At 40.6% G+C, this 19,770-nt stretch overlaps 1 protein-coding gene across 2 annotated transcripts in view; it reads right to left on the reverse strand.

The window, feature by feature from the left end:
- Nucleotides 1-19,770, reverse strand: part of MGAT5 (alpha-1,6-mannosylglycoprotein 6-beta-N-acetylglucosaminyltransferase) — a 369,147-nt gene that overhangs the window by 39,883 nt on the left and 309,494 nt on the right. For both annotated transcript variants that reach the window (XM_049772998.1, XM_049772999.1), the window contains one exon: nucleotides 5,829-5,978. In XM_049772998.1, the coding sequence (XP_049628955.1) occupies nucleotides 5,829-5,978 (150 nt within the window). The remainder of the gene's footprint in view (nucleotides 1-5,828; nucleotides 5,979-19,770) is intronic.

Below are 19,770 nucleotides of genomic sequence, written 5' to 3' on the forward strand. Positions count from 1 at the left end.
GTGATTTAAAACATTCAGTTCTACCTGTATGCTTTTTCCCTTTTATTATTTTGAATTTAGGGCCTTACCCAGCTGTATTCAGGGCTTATTTCTGGTTCTATACTCCAGGTGGCGCTTGAGGAACCATATGGAATTAAACCTGGTTGACTATGTGAAAGGCAAATGTCTTTACCCTCCAAAATATTGCTCTAGCCCCTACTTTCCCCATTGTTGTAATCAACTGTTTACATCTTCTTGTGAGGCAAAACTGCCTTAACAATTCCTATATTCAGGGATCACTATGCTAATAATAAGGTATAGAATATATTTAGTACTTAATATGCAACTGTTAGCTATATGTACAAAAGAATAAATACCAGCAGATTAGACCTGTGTATCCCTGTGTAGGATGGGGCCAAATCTGGTGGCGTTTGAAGGTTACTCCTAGTTCTATGGTTTGACAGTCATTTGAGTGGTGCTGGGGATTGAACTCAGACCTGCTACATGCAAAGCATGCACTAAGCCCTTTGTATTCTCTTCTCCAGCACTAAATAGAGCTGTTTTTTGGGTTGATTTTGAATGATAGTGTCAGAATCTAACCCAGGACTTCTGAGACCCCTAGGATCTAATGCACAGTTTGTGCTCTTATCACTGATCCAAGCAGGACCATACTTTTGTATTTAAAGGCAGTTTACAGATGCTACCTCTGCTCACTCTTCCAATCTCCATGCATATGCAAGTCAAGAAATGAAAGGAGCACTACATGCTTTTAGGTTATATCCAGTTGTGTGTGTGCGTGGGGAGAAATAACTGTTGGAATAGGTCACTAAAATGAAGCCTCATATACTTTCTCAAGATGAATATATCCTCAGGATGTGAAATAGCAATGGAAGAGGAGTGCTCTATTGGCAAAGCCCTTCTTGGGTTTCCTCTCATGGGGAGATGGAGATGTGGGCCAGGCCACTGAGTGGTAAATGGAGGTCTTGGACACAAGAGGTATTCAGGTGTTCACGAGCACCAGAAGATGGTGCCAAGATTCCCAGATGTAAATTTCATTTTGATACATTCTTATTTAGGAGGATCTTCTCCAAGTCAGGCACTATTCTAAATACTGCCAAGGTATACTCTGAACAACATGCATCAGTCTTCTTGCTCTCATAGAGTTGCAGGGGTCTGGGTTCCAAGAGCAGGGGTTGGCTCTTGCTTTGAGGGTTCTGAGAGAGAATGTGGGAACACATTTAGGTTTTCAGGAAGGGCATGGCATACAGGTGGGGTCAGATATATAGATAAAACTATCTAAATCCCAATTCTGTCCTGGTTCTGTGGTCAGTCTCCCAGAGAAGTGGATGAGTTAAACTGGTAGGAAAACAGGGTGGGCCTGAGCCATGCTAGTATGAGAGGAGAAACCAGAAGTTTGGGCAGAGAAGAGTGTCTGTAGTCACAGCAGGAACCAATGGAGTTCACAGCCAGATTTAGCTCTTGACCTCTGGTGTTAAAAGATGTGCTCATAAATCCCTGTGGTTCATTTAGTGTTCCTCCAATACAGCTAGAGTGCCCCGTTGCAATGGATGCCTCTTCACTATGGAGTTTCTGGGCCAACTGGGATAGACTGGCATGCAGCAAACTGATATATAGGTAAGAGCTGTGCCACCCCTCCACTCCTCAACCCCAGGAACCCTTATTGGCTGGTTTCAACTGCACACCAAGAATTGACTGGTCTGAATGGCTTGTGACATCCTTAGATACATCATTTATCCAAATTCTTCTGCCTAGTATAACAGTCTAAGTCAACAACTTCCTCACTCTTTTAGCCCCAATTTGACAACACCAAATTCCTTCTGCTTGTTTGCAGAGGTTGCCTACAGTCACCTGGGCCCTTAACACTGTGTTTCAGTACAAAATCTGGCTGAGCTGAGCATTTCCTAGCTGCTGGATGCAGGGATACAGAGATGGCTCATAAAGGAAAAGAATGAGTTGAAACTGATTAAGTATCAATCATTTAAATATGCCTCTAAACGCCAAAGAGCTGTGCTCCCTCTCTGATGAGGAGTCAGAGGAGCGTGTGGACCATCCATTCTGTGGATGCTGGCATCTCTGCATTCCCGAGTCTCCACTTCTAACATGAATTGGAATAAATCACTTTTAAATTGCACAGAGACACGGAGGCAGGAGTTAGAGGCAGAAAGAGTTATAAATGCAAAGCCCGACTGGTCTTTAGTGTCATTATTTCAAAGCCCAGGACTCATTCATTTTAAGGCCTGCTGCGGGGCTCTGAGTGTGAGGAGAGTCCTGGAGAGGCACTGCTTCTTCACATCAGATTTGCCACCTATTTCAGCCATCAATTCACCTGAAGTACCTTAATATATTCCACTCAGATAAGCAGGAAATACAAAATGGGCTCCATGGCGTCCTGGAGAGGCCTGCTTTCTTAGGGGTGACAAGGCCCTGCAGATTTAAAATCCACACTGCAATCTCTCAGCACCTCTTCTCAGGACTCCTGGATGGCAAGGGGGCTTGACTGTGGCCTCTGAACAGGGGGTATAGTTACCCTCTGACAGAGTAAATAAATGGTAGGTAAGGAAGGCTTCTTTGAAACTTAGACAGGCTGAGTAAGACATTCATGAGGATGAGTTAATAGAAGTGTGTGAGATGGTAATGACATGCTGCTGAAAACCAGCACTGCCAAATGTCATTTTAAAGGCACTTGAGCTGTTTCCCCTTTCTGATGTGGAGAAGAGAAAGAGGAGGCAAATGGCAAAAATAGTATTACCATGAGCAGGTCTGGACAGCCTAATGATTCTAAAATGTTATCCTAAGATGGCAGGTGAATGAGACACAGAGGATGTGAACAAGAACACACACTTACCTTCTGATCAACACACAGACACATACATTCACACACAAACATTTACACACACCAGTGGACTTAGAAGGAAAGAACATCTCGAGTCAAGTCAATGGGTCTTTGGCCAGGGAAAAATAAGTGATGAGACTATCTTATTCATGGCAAAATACAAATGGCTTGAAGGTAGAAATGATCGAGTACATTTCTATCTGAAGAAATGGAAGCAGAAAGGAACACTGGGCTGTTGAAAGTCTGGACAACAGTTTTTTACTGATGCTGTTTTGCAATCACTGTGTGTGTGTGTGTGTGTGTGTGTGTGTGTGTGTGTGTGTGTGTGTATGTGTATGTGTGTTGATGGGAGGGGATTCATATGTATCTTCTTGTGGTATTGCCCTATTTTAGTAATGGTGTTTACACATGCTTTGGTTACAGGATGCATTAGAAGTACAGCATACATGAGCTGTGGTGCTCTAATAGAAATTGCTCACTTTATCCTGATTCCAGGGATCACAAATGGCAATGATGGGGATAAAACATAGCCTCAGGCCCACAAGGCACGGGTGCTCTATCACTGAACCACATCCTAGTGAGTGATTCTTTTAGTAGGTGGTGCTAAGGATTGATCCCTGTTATATATTCTTTTTTTGGGGGGAAAGTCTACCAAGCAGTGCTCAGAAATCCAGAGTGCTCTCCTGGTAGTACTAAGTTCAAGGGTGCACTGCTGCAGCCTTGTTGTGCTAATTACCCAGCTATTCCAATAAAACTCATGGTATCTTTAGATCAGAATCTGGTGATACTCAGAAGACTATGTGGTACTGGTGATCAATTCAGTTCTAGCATGCAAGGCATATGATTTAATCCCTATGGTATCTTTCTAGCTACTTCCTCCAATTGTATATTCTTATGTTTTGTTGTTTATTTATGAGGGTAATTTGATGAAGTTAGAGACTTTACATATATATATAATAAATATATATCTTTAAAAATTTATTTTAGGTGCCATGGTTTACTCTACTATTTAATGATAGGATTTCACAATGTGACATACTAGAGCCCCACAAATTTTTTTTTTTTCTTATTTTGAGTGACACCTGGGAGTTTTCAGGACTTAATCTATCTTAGCTTTGTGCTTACCTATCACTCCTGATAAGACTTTGGGGACCATATATGATGTTAGATATTGAACAAGGAAGTCCATGTCTAAGGCAAGCAACTTAATGTGCTATCCTATTTTTCCAGCACCTAGTAAAGATTACATTTCGAAGAAAGGAAGGAAAAGAAAGAGAAAAGGAAAAAAGAAAAAATAAGAAGGAAGGAAGGAAGGAAGGAAGGAAGGAAGGAAGGAAGGAAGGAAGGAAGGAAGGAAGGAAGGAAGGAAGGAAGGAAGGAAGGAAGGAATCAGGTTTTAGAGACACAAACAAGATTTGGGCTATGGGCATCCCATAGTCGCTCAATGACTATAGGCAACCTAAACAAACTCTCTAGTTCATTTCTTTATATTAAGGTGAAGTTATTTATGATGGGAAGATGGTTCAATGGGTAGCAATGCATGCTGCGACTCTCAACTCCTTAATATCCACCAGGCACCACTGGATATGGCCCAAATAAAATAAGACAAAGCTAATAGTAATACCCTAAGAGGTAGTCCTAATAGGGCTGCTGTGAGAACTATACTTTCCAGCAAATGTGAATATACTTTTCTCAAAGCAAAGTGTCACAAGATGATTAGAAGCTGCTATTATACTATAGAAGCCCATCCACTCAGCCTCTTTCCACAATTCTGAAAATGAAAACATAGACCATCAGAGACCAGGGCTTAAAATTTACTGTTGATAATTCAGTCTTTTATGCCTTCCAAAACACTAAAGCATTGGTTTTCTTCATTCTTGCATCCATCACACAACAGAGCACACACACTGCTCAAGAAACATTTGCAATATTCATAAATATGAATGTATTAATAAACATGAGATCTTGGCTAATCCATTAAAGTGCCAAGCAAACCTTCTAGACCAAACATACTCTATCTGTAAATCCCTTAATTTCATTTGCTGTTTCTATGGCAGAATTATAGAAAGGCCATCCAACAATGTGAAAGTAAAGTAATCCTCCATGAAGACTGCCTCAGCTTCTCTCACCCATTGTAAGGAGTTGATGTCTGTGACACAGCTCCCAGTCCTGTGTAGAGCTGACCCTCTTTTTCTGACTTCTTAGACAAACTCTGTGGGTTGATGCATCTCCCATACTCAACAACAAATGTGGGGCAGTCACTCTGTCCCAAATTCCAAGCATGTCAACAACCATCCATCCTTTCTGTCTTATAATATTCATAATACCTTTGGAGTCGAAGAGGGTTATTTTCCTTGCTTCTGCATTTCTAGGGTCCAATAAAGATTCTTAAAAAATGAGAATATAAAAGGAAAAATGACATGGAACACCAATTGTTTGAATAATAATGACTCGGGGTGAGGAGTATGGGTAGGAGGTGGGTGAGTTATATACCCCAAGCCACAATGGTCCAGAGAAAGTTGGATTTTATTTAAAAAAAAAGTAGCATTTAGCAGCTAGAGCTTTATCTTTCTAGCCAACACCACTGTCTCCCTTTTGATGCTTCAGCAGGTTTTCATTAAATCAACTTATGACACACTCGTCTAATTATTCTGTTTTGGGTTTTGGGCCATACTGAAAGTTCACTATTCTCATATTCAAAGTTCACTATTGGTTGAGCTTGGAACTCCAGGAGGTGCTGAGGCTTGAACTTGGGTTTCCTGAAAGCAAAGCATGCGCACTAGTCTGTTGAGCTATCTCTCTATTCCCACAATAATTCATTAATTTCAGTTTTTAGACCACAGTTCAGCTGAACGAGAAAACCAACATCCAGAACTGATCTAAAGAGCTACTACAGCACAAAGACTGATCCCTTATTCAAGATACCAGGAAAAAAAACATGCTACAATAACCAGTAAACAGCATCACTGTGCTACAGAACTACAGAAATTTTTACCTTGGTCTCTCGTAGAAGAAACTGCAGATCCCGTCCACTGAGGATACCGTGGTTTTTCACATAGCTCGGAATATACTTCGTACCAGAGCCATATACAGTGGCATGCACTTCCATATATGTGTGAATAATGTCCAAGTATATCTTCTTATTCTAAAAGGGGAAAATAAACAGGAAGAGTTTTTCTTGTCTTTTTTTTACAAACCTGTATCATAGCTAAATGTCTCTGAGATGGGAGTTCTAATAGTGGAGATTGCAAAACTTTGGCAACCCAACCAAAAATTCCATTCAAAAAGGATCAGAGAAGATTCTGAAGTCAGAGAGAGTCATAAATTAACTCATCACTAACTGAATACCAACAGGAGTTAAGGTCAACCATTTGAAGCATCTTTTTTACATTATAGATGGCCAGGGACACAACACTTTGGTTATAGTTCATCCTCAGCAGGAAGAAGTTTGGAGAAAGGAAGCCCAGGCAGGCAGTTGGACTGGAATATTTATCTGGACTTGATAAGTTATCCCACAGGAATATAAACACCTTTATCTCTTGCCAACCTTTCTAGTGATGATTAAGTCATGTTGTCAAGAGCTGCATCTTACCTAATTCAGACCCTGGGCTGATAAGATTTTCTCACTACAGAAACTGATTAACTTGGTAGCTGTAGAGAGAAGACTAAACAAGTAGTCAAAAATGGTAAAAAGATTAAATATAAACTTTGACATGCCAAAGCATTCACACACAGTTTCATTTTTATTTGAAGTAAAACAAAACCCCATCTTTGCATTTGTAGGCATTGGTTTTGAAAGCAAAATGTCCAGTCCACCTGCTAAGTGGAAGTTTCATCACTTCCCCTCCATCTTCACGTTCTGTAATGAAGTTGCACAAGCTGGATTTTGTGGACTGCTCTGAATCTTGTAGATTTTTTTGTTGTTAATAGTTTTATTGTTGATTTTGTTGTCAATATGTTCTATCATATTTTCTAGTTGTATAATAGCAGGCCAGGATTTTACCACTTCTAGACACATTTCACACATGCCAGGCAAATGTACTCAAGACCAGAGTTTTCAGCATGGTATTGGAATAAAGACAGACCCTCAGTTCAATAGAATAGAAAGGACTATTCAGAGAATGTTTCCCAGATATGCAATCAATTAATCCTTGATAAAGAGGTAAGAAACTCAAAGTGGAATAAGGAAAGCCTTTTCAACAAGAGGTATTGGGACAACTAGTCAGCCAAGTACAAAAAAGCAAATTCAGACTTTCATCTAACCCCATGCACAAAGGTCAGATCCAAAGGGCTTAAATACCTTGATCTCAGACCCAGAATCCTAAGGTATAGAAGAACACATAGGTAAAACACTAAATGACATTGAGACTAAAGACATCTTCAAAGAGAAAACATACTTTCCTAACAAGTGGAAGCAGAGATAAACAAATGGGACTATATTAAACTGAGAAGCTTCTGCACCTCAAAGTAAATAGTGACTAGGATACAAAGGCCACCCAGAATGGGAGAAACTATTCACCCAATACCCATAAGATAAGGGGCTAATATCTAAAATATACAAGGTACTTAGAAGAAAAATCATCTAACCCCATCAAAAATGGGGAGAAGAAATGAGCAGACACTTCCTGAAAGAAGAACTACAAGTGGCCGAAAGACACATGAAAAAATGCTCCATATCACTATTCATCAGGGAGATGTAAATCAAAACAACAAAATCACACCACAGAGCCTGGCACACATCACAAAAACTAAGATCAAGAAGGAGCTCTCATTCACTGCTAGTGGGAATGTTATCTAGTTCAGCCTTTATGGAAAACAATATGGAGATTCCTCAAAAATCTGGAAATGAGCCCCCATAACATCCAGCTATTCCACTCCTAGGGTTATACCCTAGGAGTATTCGTTACAGCGCTATTTACAATAGCTAGAATCTGGAAACAAATCAGATGTCCAACAACAGATGACTGGTTAAAGAAACTGTGGTACATATACACAATGAAATACTATGCAGCCCTCAGGAAAAATGAAGTAATGAAATTTCCCTATATATGGATGTACATGGAAACTATTATGCTGAGTGAAATGAGTGAGAATAGCCTCATTCATCTATGGGATTTAAGAAAAATAAAAGACCCTATTGTAATAATACCCAGAGACAATAGAGATAAGAGCTGGAAAGATCAGAGCACAATATGAAGCTTACCACATAGAGTGGTGAGTGCAGTTAGCAAATAACTACACTAACAACTATCCTCACAACAGTAGTGAGTGAGAGAAATAGAATGCCTGTCTCAAATACAGGTAGGACATGGGGGAAGTGGGAGCTGGGGGCATTGGTGGTGGGAAGGTTGCACTGGTGAAGGAAAGTGTTCTTTTTTATAACTCAAACCCAACTACAAACATGTTTGTAATAGGGATGTTTAAATAAAGATATTATGTAAAAAAATAAAGACCAGAGTTTTGACTAAAAATTGCAAGAGGCACAGCAGTGGCATAGATCATAGGAAAGGGTAGAATATGAGGAGTTGAAGACAAGGGAAGTAAGCCATGCATGGTACCTGCCCATAGGTAGAGTGGGGTGGGACTGGCCCCTGTTCTTACAGAACTTTCAGAAAGTTCTTATAAGGCTGCTTCTTTTGGGAGAAGCTTGTTTTAAATTATGGGTCCAAAACTTCATACCTAAAATAATTAGCATTGGATGACTTCCCAGGTCATCCACCAGGTTGATTTTTGCTCTTAATAACCAATTCTATTCCTAAAGCTTAGTGTATAAGTGAAAACTTAAAATCAAGCTTAACTTTATGGCATGTTTAGTATTGTGGTAAAGCTAAGTTCTTAATTTCAGATCATTGGGCCCTTGAATGAGGGTAGAAGAAATATCAGGAACAGTTTCTCCACAACTACTTGGCCTTTATAGCCTGAGTCACATTTAGTTTCATTCCTCTTGTGTATTAACAGGAGGTGATAGGGCATAGTTCTTGTGTGAATGCACCTGTAAATGCTACCTGCACAACAGCCTTCTCAAGGATCCTTTCCCTTCCCATACCCCCACCTTTTGCAATAGATTGTGGAGGGTTCTGTAACATTGAATCCCCCTTAACCATTGGTTGGAATTGTTTGTGAGTTGACCAGTTGCCTGGATGGTATGGCCAGACTCAGAAAAAAACAAAACAAAACACTGAGCCATCACACCCGCTCTCTGAAGCTCAGAATCTTGCCCACTGAGAGATTGCCACCAGATGGCTGTGGGCTTCTGAGAAAAAAGGCCATTCAGTGTGGGAATCTTGGCAATTATGGACCAGATATAAATTCCAAAGAAACCAGCTGCTGGTTTGTATGGTAAGATTGGGAAGAAAAAAAGGCGAGAGCTGAAAGAAAGAAAGAAGGAAGACAGAGATAGATATTGGTGATCAGAGGGACCCATAACTAGACTAGGTATCACCAGAAAGAGCTTGGGTGGGCAGGTGGAAAAAAAAAGAAGAAAGAAAAGTAAGGTAGGAGAAAGAGGAAAAGGAGAAGGAGGAAAAAGGAAAATGAAGAGAGACAGGGGTGAGAAAAGCTAGCAGAACAGATGGGAGACAATCAGGACCCAGAGTTCCTTGTGCTCTTTATAGATTTAATAATAGTAGCTCTTATCCCCAGCTCTTATACACTTATCCCCCACTTCTCCTTGAGCTGTTTGGTGGATTCTTATTATCCTATATACTTTATTGCCATCTTTAGCAGAAATTGGGAAGAGGTGGCAGTGGTAGACATCTTTCTTTCCCTATGAACAGTCAGCTAAGTAAGACAGAATAAAGTTGCCAAAATTCGAGTGTAGATTGCAGCAAGGGGTGGTTTGAAATAAGAGCCTGCTATATTCTAGGGAGAAATTGTCTCTCCACATAGCCAAGATGGGGAGGCCCAGAATGGAGACAGCGAAAAGGACACCAGACCTTAACATTCACCATACACATCCAGCTCAAGAAATGCTGAGCTGCCTTGAAGTCTAAAGAGTGGGCAAGTTCAGGCAGATACAAACAAGTAGAAGCAAAGGTTAATAAAAAGCCTGCAAACTTCTTATTATTAAGACAAGGTAAAGACAAAGTAAAGTAGAAATTATCTTATGAGAGATTTTATATAAGTTCTCAAACAAGAAAACCTAAACAGGTTATTAGAGGGAAAAACATTTCAAACAATTCTAACCTTTGAAGTTGACATGACAATTAGATGATTCTACCCCACATCTCTCGTTGCTACTTGTCTAGAATTTTGCAGGATTCTGGTGAGGCCAAGCCCTGATACTTTTATGTGATAAAGGTGCAGAAGAAAGCCTTCACCCCAGTAGTTGTCCTATTTCCCAAGGCTCAGACTTACTGCTCACTCCATGCTAAGGAAACCCAAAGAAGCATCCGTGTCAGAACCAAGGCCTGGCTTTGGGTCTTAAAATCCACCAGCCTTCATCTGATTCAGGCTCTTCCAACTCAATGACACAAATAGGGAACACATCACCTCATCTTATGTCCTGATCACAGTGACTGACCTGTACCCCTAAGCAAATATATACAGCAGTTTCACATCTGCCATTCCACACATCAAATTAGTTATATAGACAGGTGGGTTCTGGGTCTACCATCTGTTTTGTCTCCTAGTCAAGCCTCGTTCATCTGGATGTCACCAAGATGAGTACCAACAGCATCTGTGGGCATCTTGCAGTAATTCAAAATGAGAATATATCTTATCCAGGGTTTCTACAAGTAAGCAAAAGAGTCAAGACCAATGGCAAAGACCCATATGGCTCATTTCCATAACTTTTTTTAGTCAGACAAAAAAGCAATTTGATGCATATGGACAAAGTTTTTCATGATTACATTTGTAGTTAAGTGTAAAAATAGGCAATAGACACTAACTTCTGGATATAGACTACTGATGAGAATGAGGATTTGAGGAGGAAGATAAAATTTAATACTTGTATGATTTCTGTTAAAAAGTTATAAAATATGAATACTTATGAGTCTAGGTAGTAGGTGTATTTTATATATTAGATAATTAAAATAGAAAAATTATTCATACATGCCAGAAAAATCAGAAGCCAGTCTGTGGAACTCCAAGCAGCATCTACTTAGTATCTCACAGTGTCACACATTGTCTCACTCAGGTTTAATTATTGCCATAGAAGGGTTCAAAGGATTACTTACCCCCGCCTTCAAGGCATACTGCTTTTTTTTGTATTTAGATTTAGGGTGCTGAGGTTTCCTAAATTAAACATGTCTTGCTTGCATCTCCTGAACCAATATGAAGGCCCACCATCGGATGGGGGATACAGAAATGAGAACAATTTCGAGGACACCCTTTGCTACCTTCTCGAGATAGGAGGCCCTGAGAAAGAGGCACCAGTCTACTAAATTCTTCCTTTCAGATCAAAGAACTGATTAAGATCATGTCCCAGAAACTGTTCTCTCAACTAAACACATCAAGGCCAAGAAATTGATCTCCATCAAGACCCTGTGACTACACATTTGTAAAGATACATCCAAAGGGACTTATATTGTAGATCTGTCCCACATATACTTTCATCCTGTCTTCCCACACTATCTTGGGACAATGAGAAGAGAATACTTCCACAGAGGTCCCATCTGAAAAACTTGCAGCTCCAAGATGCTACCAATTTCAAGTTTAATTTAAATTTCCATTAAAAACAACCAACCAGACTGATTAAAATTTTAAATTTACCTAACTCATTTGGAATCTGGGGGAGGAAAAAAGCACAGGACAAGGAGTCAGCAAGCTAGCCTGCTGAAGAGTCAAGGTTCCATGTTTAGAATTGTGGGTGGAGGCAGGTACATTTGCGGAGCATATTCTCAAATGTTCTAGAGCATGAATGAAGAGTGCCAGGAAAACAACTCAATCAGAGGTGACACTTGTGTGACAGGAGAAGACACAGAACAAGAGGTAGAAAAGGAATGATGCCAGCTGGTGAATGAAGGAGTGGAATTTTTTTTGGTAGTGGCAGAAAATAACTATTCTCCCCAATAAACACTCCTGACTTCTCTCTTCATTCACCCCTTCTCTGGGATTCAACTTTCCCTCATCCATAATGTACTTTGGGACTTCTTAGTGTTTTTTGGGGGAGGAGTACCTCCAGTGATGCTAAGGTATTACTCCTGGCTATGTGCTCAGAAATCACTCCTGGCTCGAGGGACCATAAGGGACACCAGGGATCAAATCAGGTCTGTCCTGGATCTGCCACATGCAAGGCATACACCCTACAGCTGTGCTATCATTCCAGCCCGGGACTTCTTAGTTTGGGGGGAGCCCCTCTTGAGGGAACCATGTGGTGTAGAGGATTCAAGCCAAGCCCTCATATACCCAATTTAATTACCTGTTGATATGTAAATATTGATTATTTAAGGAACTGAAGAATGTAACATAGCACCATGATTTGGATCCCTGGTACCATATAGCTCCCTGACCTCCACCAGACACAGCTCCTAAGCTGTGGTCAAGTATAATTTCTATCTCAATAAATTAACTCTGCAATCTTGCTCACAACTGATGAGTCTGTGAAGACTATCTAGACACCCCTCCAAGGGAGCACACAAGGGGTGTGAGCAAAAGCCAGTGCAGTGAGTCCTGCTGAATGGAGGTCAGGCTACAGCCACTGAAAACTCATGTACTCCTACAAAGCCAAGGACAAGAGAGGGAGAGCATGGCCTGGCAGTGGTCTGGCCAGTAGTGCCCTGATTATACCAGTTTGAGACCTTTCTGTACTCCTGAGTTTCCAGAGCAGCCATTTCCCACAGTAGTTTAAGAGCCTGGTTGGGTTTCAATCATTGTAGCTATACTGCATGAGGGATCTTCATGGGACCATCCAAGGGTTTGAATCCTTTTTAAAGCATTCAAACCCTCGGATTGTCCCATAAAGAAGTTTCATGCAATGTTCCTGGAAACACTTTTACAAGATTAAATTCAATCCAAGAGTTTGAATCCATTTTAAAGCAGTTCTTTCTACCTCATCCCCACAAACAACCTCAGAAATTGGTCCACTCCATGGTTTTAAACACACCTATAAATGAATCAAATTTTACTTTATAAACACAAGGTCATCAGCATGCCTTACCTAACTATCCCATAACTTAGTAACTAGGACCTTGATGTCACACTATCTTGGACAGTTGAGACTAGTTTTATGAGCCATTACAATCCTGTTGGTCTCTCTCCTCCCAATTCCTCTTGCCTGCAACTCTGAGCTGATCTCCTTGTGCAAAAGAAAGATCTGAGTTTTTCCATTTTCATGATCACTGCTCATATTCCTCCTCACTTGGTGCTCACATTAGCAAAGACATCCTCCAAGGTTGGGTGTTCATTCTCTGTCAGGATCTAAGAGAAGTAGGAAAGTGAAGGGCAGCGCTGAGTAAGCATAGCCACTGCCTCTCTCTAAGCTACTGAGAGAAATTCCAGGCATAATTTCTCTAAGCACACCATCTGGGGAGTATGCAGTGCCCAACACCCAGCATGGAGAGTTCCAGATTTAGTCCATTATTGCACACTCCTGGGGCCTCACTTCCCTTTTCCTTCATTCTCACTGCCCTGGGCTGCACCCTGCCATGTACCTCATACTGAGTCCTAGGCCAAAGACACTGTAACTAGGTTCTCTTTCTTCCATCTGCTCTCTGAGACCTAAAAGTTTATGAAACAGAATGAAGCCCCTTGCCTAAAGGTTCTAAAATGTTCTTCACTCTCCAAATCATGCATGCAGGTGGCCACCTTCAGGGTAGATACAAGTCAATTTTCTCCTTCTCTGCTGCTGAGCCCAGGCTCTTACATCCTTCCCAAAATTTCCAGCTCCTGCCCACATATCTGGCCCACTGCTCCCTTCCCATCCACATGGACTAGCCCCAGTGATTTACACTATTAACTCCCTCACTGCCTTTTGCCTCATGAAATGAATTATTCAAGGAGGCCCCTGGACAGCGGCCTCAGGAAGCAAATCTGAAAGTTGCTTTCCTGGCCTCTGTCCATGGATAGTTCTGGTTGGCAAACTCTTGTGGCTTAACGCCACCTGCTTGGAATAAATTTTTGCTCACAGAGACACAGAGACTCCGTCTCTTTCACAGTCTCAGTTTAACAGCACTGTCTTGTTGGGCTGTGCTCTACTGGCATGTATGTCCACTGGTAGGACTATTACAATAGGAAATGAGCAGCAGCCTGTTGCCTGGGTCCCTGCAGATGCCAGGCACAGAGAGGAGCTGCATCAGTACAAGCTGACCGATGAGGAAGACAGATCACTAGGCCATGTAATGTAAATAATTACTGGCTCATGACAATGAAGGGTATAGAATGGTCCAGCTCCTATTGACTCCTATAGTCCCACCTGGCTTTCCACATATGGCTGAAACCTAGTCCCACCACCAATCTGCTTCCAACAAATGTGTAACTGTAACTAAAGTATTAAGAGAATTACCAATGTTAAAAGACTGATTATTTCACAGCTGATTCACCTTCCTTTGAATCTCAGTACCAAATGTAAGGTTCTCCCTTGGGATCTGGAAGGTTACAAGAAGGATGGAGGGAGAGAGGGAGACAAAAAGGAAGTTCCTTCCATTGTTTCCTCCTGCAGTCTAAACTTCAACAGGAATGAACAATCTTTCCTTCCAAATTAGAAGTTAAATTATAAAATGCAAATCAATCTGGATTTCAGCGGTGAAGCACAAACAATTTTCATTACAGAATCAAAGTCCTTGCAGTCCTTGGCACATTTATTTCAATGAATTTTTCTGAAGCTAAGGTGTAGATGGAGGGAAGGAGGGAGTCCTGGCAGTGTCTAACACTGAGCTCCTTGAACTCTTCTCAAATCCTCTCCATTCTGAGAAAGGACAGTGCTCATGCTGACAGAACAATCTGGGAGGCCTCCCTGGCTTTCACTATTTCCACAATCTAGCTATAAGCTTTGCACAATATAAGAAAGAAGAATCTTTCTTTTATTTATATATATACACACACACATATATAATTACCTTTTTGTTTGTTTATTTGTTTTTTGGGTCACACTCAGCAGCACTGGCTCAGGGGGTTACTCATGGCTCAGGGGGTTACTCCTGGCTCTACACTCAGAAATCACACCTGGCAGGCTCGGGTGACCATATGGGATGTCGGGATTTGAACCACCATCCTTCTGAAAAGGAAAGCAAGGCAAATGCCCTACCTCCATGCTATCTCTGGCCCCCATATATAATTACTTTAATCAGCATTATGGTTACAAAATTGTTCATGGTTTAGTTTCAGTCATAGAATGTATACCATCCTTCACCAGTGCACATTTTCCATCACCAATATCCCCAGTTTCCCTCTCATCCATCCTTCCCTATCTCTCTCTCTTTCCTGTTTTGACACTGTGATTTTTACTATTGCTAACGAAAAAATACCATGCATATCACTTTATCTTTTCTCAGCACCCAGTTTCCCTCTCATCCATCTTTCCCTATCTCTCTCTTTCGTTTTTTGACACTGTGATTTTCATTATTGCTAACGAAGAAATACCATGCATATCACTTTATCTTTTCTCAGCACCCAATTCTTGTTCAGAATGACCATTTCCAACTATCATGGTCACAGTGGCCCAACTATTCACTACCCAAATTGCATTCACCACTCTTGTGACAAGCTTCCTACCATGAACTGGTCATCCAGATCTTCATCTCTATTGTCTCTGGATATTATTGCCATATTATCTTTTATTTTTCTTATATCCCACAAATGAGTAAGATTATTCTATGTCTATCCCTATCCCTCTAACTCATTTTATTCAGCATAATAATCTCCTATCTATCCATATATAAGCAAATATCATAAATTAATTTTTCCTAATGGCTGCATAATATTCCATTGTGTAGATATACCAGTTTCTTTAGCCAGTCATCTATTCTGTTGTTTCTAAATTCTAGCTTTTGTAAATAATGCTGCAACCTTTTTGAACAATAATATAAAGTCATCAAAAAACTAAAAATAAGATCCATATGATCCAGCAATAACACTACTAGAGATATACCATAGGCACCCCAAATCACCATGCATCTGCATTCCTATGTTCATCATAGCAGTATTTATAATAGCCCAATGAGTCATGGTGCTCAAGCCAGTTACTTTTTCATTTCTTTATTTTATTTAGAATAATCTTATCAAGTTCCATCTATTTTGTTCCCAAAGACAAGATTTCTTTTTTTTTTTTTTTTTTTGTCTTTTTGGTTTTTAGGCCAAACCCGGCGGTGCTCAGGGGTTACTCCTGGCTGTCTGCTCAGAAATAGCTCCTGGCAGACATGGGGGACCATATGGGACACCGGGATTCGAACCAACCACCTTTGGTCCTGAATTGGCTGCTTGCCAGGCAAACGCTGCTGTGCTATCTCTCCGGGCCCAAGATTTCTTTTGTTTAAACAACAAAGTAGTTACCCACTGAGTATATACATGGCTGTCTGTCTGTCTATCTATCATCTATCTAGACTTATAAGCACATCTGTTTTAGCTCTGCATATTTACATTTAGATTGATTTCATTATTTGGTTATTGTGAGTGATATTGCTATTAGCACAGAGGTACAAACATCCTTTCAAGTCAGTGTTTTCACGTCCTTGGATAAAAACCTAAGTGTTGAAGCAGGCAAGCAGGTAAACAGGGAACACCCCCCTCCTAACATGGCAATGAATATTTGGAATATAATAAAAGTTTTGAGACATAATAAAGCCAAAAATGGGATTTGCAGAAGTTACTTGGTGTCTACCCATAAGCTGCTTAAAGCATTAGTGCAGGACCAATCTTGTAGACACTGTAGCTAAGGCCTGATAAGACCTTGTCTCCACTGCAGGCCTAGAGAAGGCTAGACCCCCTACAGAGAGAAGCTCCAGCAGAAAAACAGGCCAGGAAAGGAATGTCACCTTCAGTCTACCTCATTTTCCAGCCCCACCTAATATTCTTCTTCCTATACATCAGTTCCCAGTATCAATAGCCTTGAAATGAATGGTTTCCCACTGCATCATAAGTAAGTGAGATCAGTTGTTATCTATCCTTCTCAAGGTCCTTCATACCAGTTTACATTGAGAAAGAAGTGGCTAGAAGTTTCCAACTTTCTTCATTTCACAGCATGTGGAGAGGTGAGTTGGCTGCTTACTTGGGAGCCACGTGGTAAAGTTGTTGAGTAGTTATTGATCTTTGGGGCCTGAGTTTCAGTGGCAGGAGTCCACAGTGTACATCCTGCACCAACAAGGCCTAATAGCTCTAATCCTCCCACTTAATGTGGTCCTTTGTCTTATGACAATAATGATTATTTAGATTCACTTGACCATTCAGGATGTTTGCCTTCCTTTTCAGGATTGGATTAGACACTCAGGCCAAGTACATTTGATTCCGATTCACTGACTCTGTGGACATTCTATTAAAAATGCTGCTTCAGTTTGGTCAAGGCAGCCTCTTGGTTCTCCAAGTTTCCATTGTGACAGCATGCTCTTTGTCACTAGATAGTCTGTTTTTTTAAACTTATTTTTTATTTATTTATTTTTTGTGTGTGTGTGATTACTGCCCAGATAGAGTGATAACAAAGCTCCTGGAAGAGTCTGCTGACACATTTGGGTCTATTTTCAACCTTTCAGCCTATTTTCTAAGCACAATGGCTTATCTGGGGGGTCTTTGTTGCTTTAGTCCAATGGTAGAAGGCCTGGACAGTTGGCCTGGGAAGGAGGAAAGGAAGGGACAATGCTTTCCATAAATGATGGCATTTGAATTGCCCTCCAATCCCCCAAAGCCAGTTTGACAATTTGAAGACCACCTGCTCTCTTTAAAGCATAAAGGAGGTTATGTCAAAGGGCTTCTTGTTTTCACAAACTGGCTGACGGTTTCCTAGGGTCCTTTAAGAAGCACTTGTTAAATAGCAGAAAACTCTGAGACAGACAGAGGCTGAAACTTGAAAGTGATAGAAATGAGGACACAGAGAAAAGCCAACTGAGTAAGATAGAAAGATCTAGAGGGAATATGGGTGCTGGTGAATGGGCAGTGAGGTAAAGCACCAGCTCTCTCAGAACCCACTGCCCACTTAAAATACTACATATTTTAATATAAGGGTATATGTGTAAACAGCCTTCCGACACATCTACTATCCCCAATTCCCCAATTGTTCTTCGCCAACAATCATATGCGTCTAATTGGGAAGTAATAGTCTCTATTTATATAGAAATGTGCCTACAAGTTACACAGAATAGAGCTGATTGCTCATTTCCCATTATCCATTTTGCCTCAGAGAATTCCCATTTTCATTAGACCTGAGACTAACCCTTTAATTAACCAAACCATATAGATAACAACAACATGCTTGTGATTATTCCTCTGTTATTTGTGTGTGTGTGCTTCTCAAATATTCTTTGTCCTCCTCTACAACATCCACACTAAGTTTCCACTCTACTTCAATGTGAATTTCGTCTTAGGAGGGGTATTCAGCATCACCCTAGGTGACTTACTTTACACCAGTAGAGGTCTTGCCAAGACTAAGAGTGCCAAATGGTAATTTTATTTTTACATTTTTAAGGGACCTTCATACTGTTTTTCAAAGTGACTGCACAAAAATATATTAACACCAACAGTATATTACCTATCCTTTTCCTTCCATATACTCACCAATACTGATTATTTTATCTTTGGGAATGTCAACTCAATTTTAAAAATGGGGGAAAATCCTGAATACAGACTTCTCCAAAGACATATAAATGCTATAAATGCTACACAGGCACATGGCAAAGTTTAGCAACACTTATTATCAGGGAAATGCAAATAAAAATACAATGAGCTATCACTTCACACTCATGAGAGTAGCCTTATTTAAAAAAATGGAAAATATTGTCAAATGAGAGGTCAAGAATTTAAAAATACTTCAAGGATTCAGCTTCTTTATTTCTTACTCACAGCAACTCCCTTTCTACTTTTCCCAAGGGCCACACCTGCTATCTGCAAAGGGAAGGTGGTATAGTGACTGAAGGTGGCTACCAAGTCCCTTGTCATACCAGCTCATCACCTCTCTGGCAAAGATCTATTGAGTGATGGGGGTTGGGGAAACACACCAATTCACTCTCCACTTGCACTTTCTGCATAGTTTTCATAAGTTGTCAAGATTGTCAAGGACAAGGGACATGGTATGTTAATTCCAAAATGTTCCTTTCATAGGAAGCAAGGCACACAAATATGTACTATCCAGCAGAAAGCCTGCCCACCCAGATGAGCACTCCATGCCAGGATGAACGTCACTGATTCCTGTACTAACTTCTCCACATGTACTCATCTTACCAAAAACACAGAATAGCACACAGTGGGAAATACTGGGAAAACATCACCTTTGGTAGTATTGAGGGAATTTCTCATGTGGTAATGATGCTCAGAAATCTGGGGGGTTGGGTTAGGATGGAGGTGAAAGGAGAAGGTCTCCTTGTTGGGAAATTAGGAAAGTAAAATATAACAGGAGCCTGGACTCCCTGATTAGGAATCATATTTTCACATATCTAAAGAGAAATGGCATCCTTGGTGCTCACTCATCCACCTGCCAGACCTTTGAGCTCAGAAGAAAAAAAAGAAAGTTTGGAGAACTACATAGGCAAGTACAGGAGCTGACATTTACTGAATATGCATGCGCTGCTCCTTAAACTGATTGAGGCAAGTTCTGGGGTGCAGGAGGAGTAAGCAGTAACTAGCTACATTCATTTCATTCTGGTATTTTGGTGCTGGGACCCAACTCAGGGTTTCCTGAATGCAAAGCATGTTCTCCATACCTGAGCCCTTTTCCCTTTTGATTCTGAATTACAAACACACAAGACCAAACCACTATATAATGGAGAAACATAGAAGCATGGAGTCCTGGATAAAACACAATTCATTGAATGCCTAATATACTGTGACAGAATGAATAAAATGATCCCATGGTGGAA

The sequence above is a fragment of the Suncus etruscus genome, chromosome 5 (genome assembly GCF_024139225.1).
Source record: "Suncus etruscus isolate mSunEtr1 chromosome 5, mSunEtr1.pri.cur, whole genome shotgun sequence".
In the NCBI taxonomy this organism is placed as follows: domain Eukaryota; kingdom Metazoa; phylum Chordata; class Mammalia; order Eulipotyphla; family Soricidae; genus Suncus; species Suncus etruscus.